General features: G+C 39.2%; 1 protein-coding gene across 4 annotated transcripts in view; it reads right to left on the bottom strand.

Annotated features, from left to right (window-relative positions):
* Positions 1-7521, bottom strand: part of DHX36 (DEAH-box helicase 36) — a 47330-nt gene extending 39809 nt beyond the window's left edge. For all 4 annotated transcript variants that reach the window (XM_081532034.1, XM_081532044.1, XM_081532013.1 and 1 more), the window contains exon 1: positions 7211-7521. In XM_081532034.1, the coding sequence (XP_081388160.1) occupies positions 7211-7462 (252 nt within the window). In that variant the 5' untranslated portion in view covers positions 7463-7521. The remainder of the gene's footprint in view (positions 1-7210) is intronic.
* Between the last annotated feature and the right edge of the window lie 5291 nt (positions 7522-12812).

The following is a 12812-nucleotide window of genomic DNA, read 5'->3' on the forward strand; positions in this document are numbered from 1 at the left end:
AATGTATAAAACTTCTTTGGCAAATTATTTTTAATGAGGTTTTCTGCACAATGAGGCCCCAGAGCCTGTGGCAGTGAATTGAGGAATGCTGAAATTCCAAACTAGCCTTTTTCTCTAGGTTGTCTCCTTCCTAACCTTCCAGTTACATCATCTTTCACTTTACCTCACTCTGTCTGAAGAATCTCAGACACACATTTTAGGTTTCATGACTTTTATCAAGGTATTTGATATTTTTGATTATTTCCCAACCTTTTGGACATCCTCAAATAGCCTTTCTGCTTTTAATTGGAAACTCCTGGCAAAGGAGCCTCAGTGATGCCCAAACTGTCTATATCATCTGCTTCTAATTACCTGTACTTGTTTCAAATTTTCTCCATTCTCGGTAACATACCCATACAACTTTCCTATTCACCCTTCAGTACTTTACATACTGTATTTCATAAAGAAAACTCAAAGAAAAAGTCCTCAATTGTCTGCCACTGAACCCAAACCCACCTGTACCAGAACACATCTTTTGCTCTTTTCCTTTCTAATATATTGGTAAGTATGAAGGCTGAGCTCAGAGAGAATAAAACAATCAGTGCTCATGAAAGTGTTATTCCAAATGATGCAGTTGCATCATGCAGTTGCAGTTTCAGAGAATGAGATTTAAAGAGGCATACCAGGGAAATATGAGTTACACTGTTTTCTTGGTATAGAATATATGGAATAGGAAAAATGAGTCACACTGTCCACAGTAAGGACAAGAACTTTTAAAGACTGTTCTTACATTATAATCGCAAATTATAATTAGCTAATTATAAGCACACCCCATAGGTAAAAACATTTTAAAAAGTGGGTAGATTTCTATTCCCCAAGTGTACAGACAGGAAAGATGCCCAAGGTGTTGAATGAAATAAGTCAGATGCAGAAAACACATGCAATAGGACCTTGCTTTCATTATAACTGATATTTAAAGATAATTCTCTTTTCACGTTCTATACTTTTTGCAGTATTTCCCTATCTATCAAATGAATGAATGGACAAATCTAGCTTTTACAATGAATATGTATGAATTTTATGTTAAACCATTTTTCTCTTTAAAAAAACACATACAAGAAAAAAAAAACAAACAATGAGGTCTCTGCGGAATTCCAGAATACCTTTGTGGACAAATTATTAAAGGGTCTACTAAAAGCATCATTATGTTCAGACAATTAGGAAGTCCAATACAGCAAAACTCCAATAGGGGAGCATTAGGAAATTACAAACTGCAGCAAAATCTAATCACTGACAGGCACAGAAGTCCAAAACTTTGTTTTTAATGAGTGTACTACATAGAAATCTTTCCTAAATGGTTACTATATCAGACTAACTTACCTTTTCTCCATAGTGTAGGACGTACTCTCTCCACTTGAACCTGGTCTCTTCTGGACTCTAAACCATGTACCTTTTCCCTTTGCCAATTTTAATCTGTAATAATTTGCTGTTAAAAGCAGTCACTATGAGTACACCAGCTTTTCAGAGATTTGTGATTCCTTCCAATGAGTCACAGAACCTAAGGGTAGTTTGGGGACCCTCAACACGGAGGATCATTGTTAGAACACTTCTGCCCTGTGCTTTAAAGTATGTAATGTCTTCAGTACATACTAACATTTACTGCTCTGCACACCTATGTAAGATAGTTAACAATTACTGTTTTTTCTTGGTCGTTAGAAATTTAAGAATCCTCTGAAAAGGAAGCCTCAGAACATAGTCATCCTCAAGCACATCTTCCTTAATTTTTATACCCTTCCCAATCACCTCAAGGGCTCAAAACCATAGTTTAATTCACTTTCAAAACAGCAAAGATTAAAACTGATTACTTTTCCAAAGAAACTTACACACCACATTTCTTCAACCAAAGAGAACATCACATTTTGAAACTTTTACCTCCAGTAGCAGAACAAAGTTCTCATCCAGTTATATGACTATTAGATACCCACAGAAACTGGGATGACAAAAATGAAATGACCCTTGAAAAATGTTATCAGTTCAGTTCAGTTGCTCCGTCACTTCCGACTCTTTGTGACCCCGTGGACTGCAGCACGCTAGGCTTCCCTGTCCATCACCAACTCCCAGAGCTCGCTCAAACTCAGGTACACTGAATCAATGACGGCATCTAACCATCTCATCCGCTGTCGTTCCCTTCTACTCCTGCCTTCAATCTTGCCCAGCATCAGAGTCTTTTCCAGTGAGTCAGTTCTTCGTGTCAGATGGCCAAAGTATTGGAGCTTCAGCATCAGTCCTTCCAGGGAATATTCAGGACTGATTTTCTTTAGGACTGACTGGTTGGATTTCCCTGCAGTCCAAGGGACTCTCAAGAGTCTTCTCCAACACCACAGTTCAAAAGCATCAATTCTTCAGTGCTCAGCCTTCTTTATGGTCCAACTTTCACATTCATACATGACTACTGGAAAAACCTTGGCTTTGACTAGACAAACCTTTGTCAGCAAAGTAATGTCTCTGCTTTTTAATATCCTGTCTAGGTTGGCCATAGCTTTTCTTCAAAGAAGCAGGCATCTTTAATTTCACGGCTGCAGTCACCATCTGCAGTGATTTTGGAGCTCAAAAAAATAAAGTCTGTCACTATTTCCATTGTTTCCCCATCTATTTGCCATAAAGCAATGGGACCGGATGCCATGATCTTCTTCTTTTTCTGAATGTTGAGTTTAAAGCCAACTTTTTCACTCTCCTCCTTCACTTTCATCAAGAGGCTCTTTAGTTCCTCTTAGCTTTCTGCCATAAGGGTGGTGTCATCTGCATATCGGAGGTTATTGACGTTTCTCCCAGCAATCTTGATTCCAGCTTGTGCTTCATCCAGCCCGGCATTTCACATGATGTACTCTGCATATAAGTTAAATAAGCAGGGTGATAGCATTCAGCCTTGACATACTCCTTTTCCAATTTAGAACCAGTCTGTTCTTCCATGTCCGGTTCTAACTGTTGGAGGCCCCAGAGGATGTGGCAGTGAAATTCAGGAATGCTGAAATTCCAAACCTGAATCTAGCCTTTTTCTGTAGGTTGTCTCCTTCCTAACCTTCTTCCAGTTACATCATTTTTCACTTTACCTCACCCTCTGCCTGAAGAATCTCAGACACATATTTTAGGTTTCATGACTTATCAAGGTATTTGATTTTTTGATTATTCCCCTCCTCCTCTGGACATTCTCAAATATTCTTTCAGCTTATAATTGGAAATTCCTGGCAAAGGAGACTCACAATGTTGTCCAAATTATTGGACAGAAGCTCTGTGGACTTTATTCTCATGAGAACTCTTCAGTGAACTCCAATGGTCAATTAATGTGAGTAGAAAACCTTTACTGTGATAATTCATTAAGATCTATGGGCTATCTACTACCACTGTAACATGATTTAGTCTTCTCTAATACACCTTTCCTCTCCACTGGCTCCTTACCATCAGTACATGATGGTAGGACTTGAACACAAACCTCTTCACTTTTAAAACAAAAACAAATATCCTCTCTTGAATTCTCCCACCCCTAACTTTTCCTCTTCCTTTTCACTGTAAAACTGCCTGGAAGTGCCCCATTTCTTCCTCTTTCCTTCTCCAGGCACCCTACTGTAATCTGGTTTTTAATTCCACCACTCCATGAAAAGTGCTCTCATCAAGGTTACCAATTACATTGTTGCTAAATCTAAGACACTCTGAACTCTTATATTATTTGACATCAGTGCAGCATTTGCCACTACTGATTACTTTCACTTTTTTATATACTCAGAATTTTTCTCCCTAAAGGATTCTCCTGGATTCCAAAACAACATCCACATCTTTATTTTTCTCTTCTCTGGAGGCTCCCTTCCTATACCTTTCAAGCTTCTCCTCCTCAGCCCATACCTTAAGTTTTTCTTGTTCTTCATTATACAGCCTGAGTGCTCAGCAGGCCAGCAGTATTGACGTCACCTGGGAGCCTGTGAGAAAAGCCGTATCTGAGCCCACCCGAGTTCTACATTTTAACAAGATGCCAGGTGATTCAGGTTTGAGAAGCAATGGTCTACAGATTTCAGGCCTGTCCCCATCACTATTCCCATTCACTTCTATATCCCAACTACTAGGCATAGTTCCACAAACTTGTCAAGTGTTCACCTGCAGTCTAGATTTCTCCAGGCATCAGATCCACACAGCCTTCTACTTCCCTGAAACCACCACTTATATGCCCTATAATACCACACTTGGTGTGCTTAAGCTGATCCCATTGTTTTCCTCCAATAAGTGTGCTCTTTGTAGTCATTAGTGTCACTCATTCTTACCTGCTTTCCCCTTCCTCCAGATAAAATCATCTTGAGTCTATCTCCTAAAATACTTGAAGCTGTCTGCTTCCTGCCATCTCTACTCCCAATGTCCTAATTCAAGGTGTCATTCCTCACCTGAATTACTGCAGGGGCTACTTAACTGGTCTCCCCATCCCAGGATTGTCTCTTCTTCAATCCATTCTCTATACTGCTACCCAGAGTGAATTTAAACACAAATCTAACACTTCATTTTTGCTTAAAATGCTTTCATGACTTGCTAGAGTTCTTAGGGGAAAGAATGTCAGAGCCCTGCTTATATTCTAGTCCAGGACCTTTCATACTGCTATCTGTACAATGAAAGTACCATGACCAGCATTAAAGGGGGGCAGGCATAGAGGGAAGAAAGGTACAAACAAAAACAAAAGCCCCAGGGCAATGTACAGGTAATTAAGTGTTATCTTATGAAACGTCTTGTTCAGTTATACATGAGTACTGGGTTGCAAATTAAAATATATTCCGTTTGCGGCCTCCTCAGCCATGCCCTTACTTGTTCAATAGTTCTTTGAACACATTCCTCCTGACCTCTAGCCTGTGGTGCATGCTGCTGCTTCTGCCTAAAAATCCCATTCCAAGACCCCAAGTCACAAACACAAATATACTTTCTCAACTTTCAGCTTAAGGGTTTCTTTTTCTAGGGAACCTACTAGGCTCTTCCTAATCTGAGTTAGGCGATAAGCCCATCGCCTCCTTACTGTACTACCTAAACATTGTACTCTAACTGCCCTTTAGCACCTAACACACCACAATTTCTGTAATGGACTATATCTAGCTTATTAACAGAGCGCCTCTGATACTATTTCAAATACATTAGAGCCTCAAAAATATCTGTTGAAACTGTAACAATGCATCATTAGAACACAGTCACTGTAAGCAGAGAGATTATTCAAAAGGTAAAAGTTATGGGAATCTTGACTGGGAAGAAAGCAATCATGTAGGGCTGAAAGTGATCAAAAAAAGAGATAGGCAGAGCCAAATTATTGAAATATGATTATATTTAGTAGAGAAAATAGATAAATTTTAGAGAATGGTATGAGAACTATAATAAAAAAGCAAAAATAAAAGTATGTTTACAAAAGCTTTAATTACATCAAATTGGGAAATGAGCTCAGAAAGGTATGGTACATAGAAGGAAACCTGATATGTAAAATCTAAATTGCCAAGATTCCTGGAGAACACATTAGGATGTGACTGAAATGTATGAGACTGAGACAGAAGTGACCTGGCTTTCAAACTGTCAGCTAGAGAATGAGATGATGTAAGGCTCTACAAGAGTCAGATTTTATGGGAAGGAGGAGAAATAGAAGACCAGATAGTTAAGATTCAGGGACAGACAACAAAATAGTGGCTTGATCTATGGTAACTACTGTGGAGACAGGTGGTTAGATTTGAGATACATTAAGCAGGAAAACAGATTTGCTGAAATGAAAGAAGAATCAAAACAAATCTCATTTTGGCCCCTTGACAAATGAAAAAATGGCAGTGACTTTTACTAAAATGGAGAAGGCTTTGGGAGGTGGTGGAAGTCAAGAGTTTAGTTCATAATCATGCAATTGTACAACTGGCTTCAGGTGGAAATAACAGATTTTCCTGATTTGCTTAACGTCTCATCTGTTTAGTTCTTATTTTTCCAACTAGACTGTAAGCTCCTCGAATATTGTATTTCTTCAGATCTCCGTAGCATCATGCATAAAACCTTGTGTGAAAAAAGGGGTAAAAAAAAAAAAATTGATAAAGAGTTCTTGGGAAGTTACTATGTATACTCTGATACTAATCACTCAATCATTCTCCCAATTTCAAGACGACTTAGATGTGCTTCCCTTAACTTTTTTTTTCCTTTATTTTTTTTTTACCCACCCCCCCCCCGCCCACCAATGTTCCCTTAACTTTAAAAAGCAGTTTGCTCAATGAATAAGCTAATTTTTGCATTTCAAATGAATATGTTGTTTGAAGAATAATGGTAAGTTGTTAAGGTAAATGGATAATGCTCCCCCCAAATTCAATAAAAATGACATGGATAAAAAGAAAACAAAGAAATAGGATTATTGAAACACAGAAGCCTAAATGGTGATTCAATCACATTCTGCATCTAATATGAAAGATGCTTTTTAAGTCAGTAGAAAGCTATTGTAAAGCTCATATTAAGAAAACTTCAGTTTAATCATATATACATAATTACTAGAATAGGCCACTCGTGGAACTTTAGTGGTTCCTTTACTACAGACAGGTGTTTAGTATACAAATCAAAGGAACAACTGCCAACTGAAGACAAAAGACTAAACCAAATCAATTCTCGAAACTTCTTCCATTTCTAGGATCCTAGGTTTCCTTCTCAAAGAGGTGTTAATCAGCAGAAACCTCCGCAGCCCACCGTAAAAATAAAAAAGCTGAGTTTGTGCCTATTTTAATACTAAAATGAAAGCTGGAAGGATCTACATTCAAAATAGTGCTTGATAGTTTTGTTCCACGCAAACCTGTATTTAATGTATAAAACCGCTATTATAGAGTTCATCAGGCAAGGAATTTAAATAAAAGTAACATTATCATAACAGAAAGGCTAGCCAGAGATACTACGTGACACCCAATAAAATTAATTCCGGATGGACCTTCAATTTAATATTTGGTTCCCAGTTCTCTGTTTTTCAAGCAAAGTATACTCTTGGCCCGCATAAACCTCAACAGCTCCAAGTAAGATGCACATGGCCAACGTTACCGCTATAGTATCCACTACATGAAGCTTTCAGCACTTGCACTTCACAAAGCACATACACCAGTTAAAAAAAACAAAAAGAGTTAAAAAAGAAGTGGAGGGCGGGGGGCGGAAGGCTGAAAAAGAAACCTGTCCAGCCCCATCCTCCCTCCACTACCGAGTCTCAGGTTACCTCCTGCCTCTCTGCTTCTTTGTTCTTCTGGCCTTGTTTCTTCGCGTACCACAAGCCGATTTCGCGGCCTTTCAGGTGCCCGGGATGTCGGCCTCGGCCGCCTCGACCACCCCCTCCGCCGCTGCCACCTCCAGAGCCTCGGTTCCCCCCACGGCCTCCTCCATGGTTGCCTCCATAGCTTCCCCCGTAACCGCCGCCGGAGCTGCGGGGGCCACCATCGCGGCCCCAGTTCTGATGGTAGTCATAGCTCATTGTCCCCGCAGATCTCAACTCGTGAATACCAGCAACCGCTGGAAATGGCGACCGGGCCCGGAAGCCGGTGCACGTTAACTTCCGCTTTGCTTCCGGCGCCCAGCGCAAGAGGGAGGGATATTTCACGTCACAAGCAGAGGTTTCCGGTGACGTCACAGGACGTCGGCCCGGTAGGTCCCCGGGTTGGCTCAGGTGAAATCTGTGTTGTGCTCAGAGATGTTTACCTTTGTACCTTTGGAGGGAAAGCCAGCAGGAGGCTCACAGGTTTTCCTTCCCGAAGTCTAACATGTGAGGAAACGGGTTTTGGGTTTTAGTTTATTCTCTTGGGAGTTTGCTTCCCAGTAGGCCCTGTAAACGTAGGTTGGCATAGTAAAAGAACCTGTGAGTCAAATGTTTTTCCCCCTAAAGTCTTTAAAAAATTAATTCCTTTAAAAATTTTTGAACTAGTGGCTATGGCATGAAAACAGTCTCGCACCTGTTTCCAATCTATGATTAAGTATAAGAACATTCCTGCCTCTCTTAAAGGATTGTCATTATTTACTACCTTTATCTAAAGGCATAAGATGAGCCTGCTTACCCAAATTCAGTGCAGAGCACTTAGGCAATTTAAATAAAACAGCAGTTGAAGATTCCTGTGTTCAGGTGAAGCTGTCTATTGCTGATTGAGCAGGCCATTGAGTATCTTCCACGAGCTATTCTTGAATAATCAAGTGGCTTGGCCACACAGGCTTGCAAATTTCCCTGGCAATATCCGGTTCATTTATACATATACTGATTTAAAGGTGCTGGAGATATTCACTGAACAAGACAAGTATGGCATCAACTTTCATTTGCTTACAGTCTCTAAGAGAAGATAAAGGCAAAAGAAATGTACGTTGTGACTTAAAGGAAAATGCCATACGAAGGGGTTCAGAATACTTCTCTGTGGCAGAAAATATATTTTGAACCGTAGCATTTGAATTCCTGAAATATCTTAAATGCCTAAAAGCACGGCCTCCCAGGAGAACTCAGAAGATCTTTATTGTCATAAATCCCTTCCTTGGGAGAGTAATCAGAGAAGATGGACTAGATGGACTTTTGTCACTGGAGACTGCAAATCAGCATCACACCTAAAAAGACTTGGTAACAAAAATATCATATCTTCCATCTATTCTCATAAAAGCACATTTATCTTTTGTAAAAAACATTTGTTTTCCCATAATAGATTTCTCCTCCTTCCCTTGCCTAAAAGATGGAACATAAGTGCCAAGTTCTAACCACTGCCTTGAGGCACAATTCTGTGAACTCCTGTAGATATGTGATTAAATCTGTTTTGTGTGCATGTGGGTGTGCTCACCTATGTCTGACTCTTTGTGACCCCATGGACTGTAGCCCACCAGGCTCCTGTGTCCATGGGATTTTCCAGACAAGAATACTGGAGTGGATTTTCATTTCCTTCACTTGCTAATCAGTCTTTTGTCAATTTAGTATGCCAAGTCCCAGAGAACTAAACATGGGAGGGTAAAGGAAAAAGTTTTTCCCCCACCCACCAATAGCCGTGAGATGTTATAGCAAAAGAATATAATTTTGGAATCAGGTTAGTTCTTTCTAAAGAATGAGAAGGGTAAGTAGTAAATTATTACAGGTGGATGGAACAATGTGCATGAAGAAAGATGATGAAAATGTTGGAGAGTGAGAAAATTCCACACTGAAACTTAAGAAATTGATGGTTAAGGCCAGAGTGATAGAAAGGAGCCTGGCCATAAAAGACCTTACATGTCACAGAAAGAATAATACATTTTAAGTCAGCAAAATATTATTTTGACTGCTTTGAGTAGAAAGGAATGGAGAAGGCAAGAATGGACATAGAAAGACTTAGGCTGTGATTTAGGGGAGACAGAATGGGATGACAGAGCAAGATGAAATATGGGAAGGACTGGAATTAAGAAATACTAATGGGAAAAAGATGGTCAAGATTTGGTAATTCACTGGATGTGGAGAATTAGAGGAAAGGGTCAGGTGACTCCCAAGTTGAAGATTTGAAAGATGATCCAATGGAGACGTACTGTATCCTCAAATATAAAGAACATAGGATGCGGAAGATTTTGGTGGGGGGAAGTCGGAGGGAGAGGCTTGAGTTAATATATATAATTAATAATAGAGTTTGAGGCGCCTATGAAACTTACAAATTGATGTCTAGAAAGCAGTTGGTTATATGAGTTAAAAGTGTAGAGAGAGAAGACTGAGAGTGTATGTTTTGGGAGTTCTTAGCTGATATTAAAATTATAGGAATGAATAGTTCAAATAAATGTACCCATTGGGCACACCTGATATACAAGTATGTGAATTTTTCAGTATAGGACTACATAGTCATTGGAGATGATAGGAACAAACGAAGAAGGAAATAGTGTGGATTGTTTGAGATTATGTTTCAAATGACACCAGAGAGCTTGCTCTCTCTTTCCTCAGAAGGAAGGCCATGTGAGGACAAAGGCTGTCTATAAGCCAAGAAGAGAGCTCTTACCAAGAACCAAATCAGTTAACACCTTGATGTTTGACTTGCATCTCTGATGAAATGTTACTTTAATCAGTGAATGCTTTCCTCACTGAAATATTTGAAAATAACAATTCTTCTGTCATTATTCCTTTATTCTAACTTTTAAAATTACATCTGGTGCATATTTTATGTCAAAATACTTAGCATTACCTGAGATATATCATATGCATATATACATATATATGTTCAGTTCAGTCGCTCAGTCGTGTCCGACTCTTTGTGACCCCATGAATTGCAGCACGCCAGGCCTCCCTGTCCATCACCAACTCCCGGAGTTTACCCAAACCCATGTCCATTGAGTCAGTGATGCCATCCAACCATCTCATCCTCTGTCGTCCTCTTCTCCTCCTACCCCCAATCCTACCGAGCATCAGGGTCTTTTCCAATGAGTCAACTCTTTGCATGAGGTGGCCAAAGTATTGGAGTTTCAGTTTCAACATCAGTCCTTCCAATGAACACCCAGGATTGAGCTCCTTTAGGATGAATTGATTGGATCTCCTTGCAGTCCAAGAGACTCTCAAGAGTCTTCTCCAACACCACAGTTCAAAAGCATCAATTCTTCTGCTCTCAGCTTTCTTCACTGTCCAACTCTCACATCCATACATGACCACTGGAAAAACCATAGCCTTGACTAGACGGACTTTTGTTGGCAAAGTAATGTCTCTGCTTTTAAATACGCTATCTAGGTTCGCCATAACCTTCCTTCCAAGGAGTAAGCGCCTTTTAATTTCATGGCTGCAATCACCATCAGCAGTGATTTGGGAGCCCAAAAAAATAAAGTCTGACACTGTTTCCACTGTTTCCCCATCTATTTCCCATGAAGTGATGAGACCAGATGCTATGATCTTAGTTTTCTGAACGTTGAGCTTTAAGCCAACTTTTTCACTCTCCTCTTTCACTTTCATCAAGAGGCTCTTTAGTTCTTCACTTTCTGCCATAAGGGTGGTGTCATCTGCATATCTGAGGTTATTGATATTTCTCCCAGCAATCTTGATTCCAGCTTGTGTTTCTTCCAGCTCAGCGTTTGTCATGATGTACTCCTTAAATAAGGAGGGTGACAATATACAGCCTTGACGTACTCCTTTTCCACATATATATGTAGTGAAGCGCTATATATGACCTATATAAGAGCTGTATATGACCAATGTATATGTACGTAGTGAAGAGCTTAATCCTATCCAAAGAGAGGCCTGACCTTTGCTCTTTGGGGGAGGTAACTAAATACTTGGAATGTTATACGTGATAGAAGTGACTTTGTTTGAGGTCCTTATATCAGCCAGATAGTAAAAATGTGATTTAGTGTAGTAACTTTGAGTTATTCATTCCATATAAGCTTGACCTCCTGAGGAGCTAGAAACTGAGATCAGTCTTGTGAGCAGTCAACCATATTTGCCCTACTCCTACCATGATGAAGCCCCACTAAAGGCTGGACAGCAAGATTCATTCCTTATTGGCAATATTCCATGTGTGTTGTCACACATTGATGCCAGGGAAGTAATGCTGTTCATGACTCCTCAGGGAAAGGAAAACAGAGGCTCCACACTTAGACCTTTTTTCTGGATTCTGCTGTATGTGCTTCTTCTCTTGGCTGATTATGAGCTGTATCCTTTCCTTGTAACATACCATAACTGTGACTATACAACTTTTAAGGAGTTCTATGAGTTCTTCTAGTGAATTGTTAAAATTGATAGTGGTTTAGGGAACACCAGAACTCACACATGATGTCAGATGTGAGAAAAGTTTTTACAGCCGAAACTCACACAACATTGTAAAGCAACTATACTCCCCAAGAAAAAACAAAGTCAAAGAAGTCTTGTGTGTGCTCACAATCTAATCCCATTATATATGTGTATATACACACACAAATATTTTTTTGGTTTTGTTTGCAGTTATAATCCTATGTACCTGGAATAATTTTTACCATGAAATAGGCATTCACTAAATATTATGATGAATACATGAATGAAAATAGCTGAATAGTATAAGATATTAAGAGAAAATCTATGAAATTCAGTACTACAGAACTACATTGAGAAAAAAATTCCAAATAATGCATTACCAAGCCTTTTAAAAATTATGTTCTAATTAATACTGTGATATTTTCTGTCTTCAAAATGGTTGCCTCTGTCAGTCATAACTCTTGGAAATCTTTGGGATTATGTAATATGCTTTTACATTATTGGGAAATCTTAGGGATTATGTCTTTTCAGTTTATAGGAGTCACCACCAGGTGGTGATATTTTTATTAAGTAAACAGTTTTTGTCTTCAGCTATATCAATCTGTGGAGAAAAGAGATAAACTATATGAAATAGAGCATTTATTAATAATAAGAACAATATAACAATGCAAAGGTAAGATATTTCAACATAGCACAAAATATCTATAAGGATATGTCCTATACCAGAACACATTTTTACAATCATAATCACATTAAAGAGTAAGCAGATTTTATACTGGTGTAGTCAAACTTTCCCCTCTCTTAACAGGGATTGATAGGAGCTGTTCGTGCTTTGGCATAGGCCCCTGTAGATTTTTCTTGATATCCACTTCCTGTTGCCTTGGAGTTTGAACTGTTACAGGTTACCAATGTGATGCTGATTAGTCTATGGCTTGAGGGTAAATAATCCTGGTATTGTATCAATACAACAGAACTTTTAAGTGTATCCATCATATAGTTAATTCAACAACCAAAGGCAATTAAATAGGAATATCCTAGTGTTTTTCTGTTTTGTTTTCAGTTCCCCCAGCATAGGCCCAAGTCCAGTGAAAAGAAAATGGCACACAGGAGAGAAAAGAGCTGTTACTGTCTTACA

Source organism: Giraffa tippelskirchi, chromosome 2 (genome assembly GCF_054371585.1).
Source record: "Giraffa tippelskirchi isolate mGirTip1 chromosome 2, T2T-mGirTip1v1.2.pri, whole genome shotgun sequence".
Classification (NCBI taxonomy): domain Eukaryota; kingdom Metazoa; phylum Chordata; class Mammalia; order Artiodactyla; family Giraffidae; genus Giraffa; species Giraffa tippelskirchi.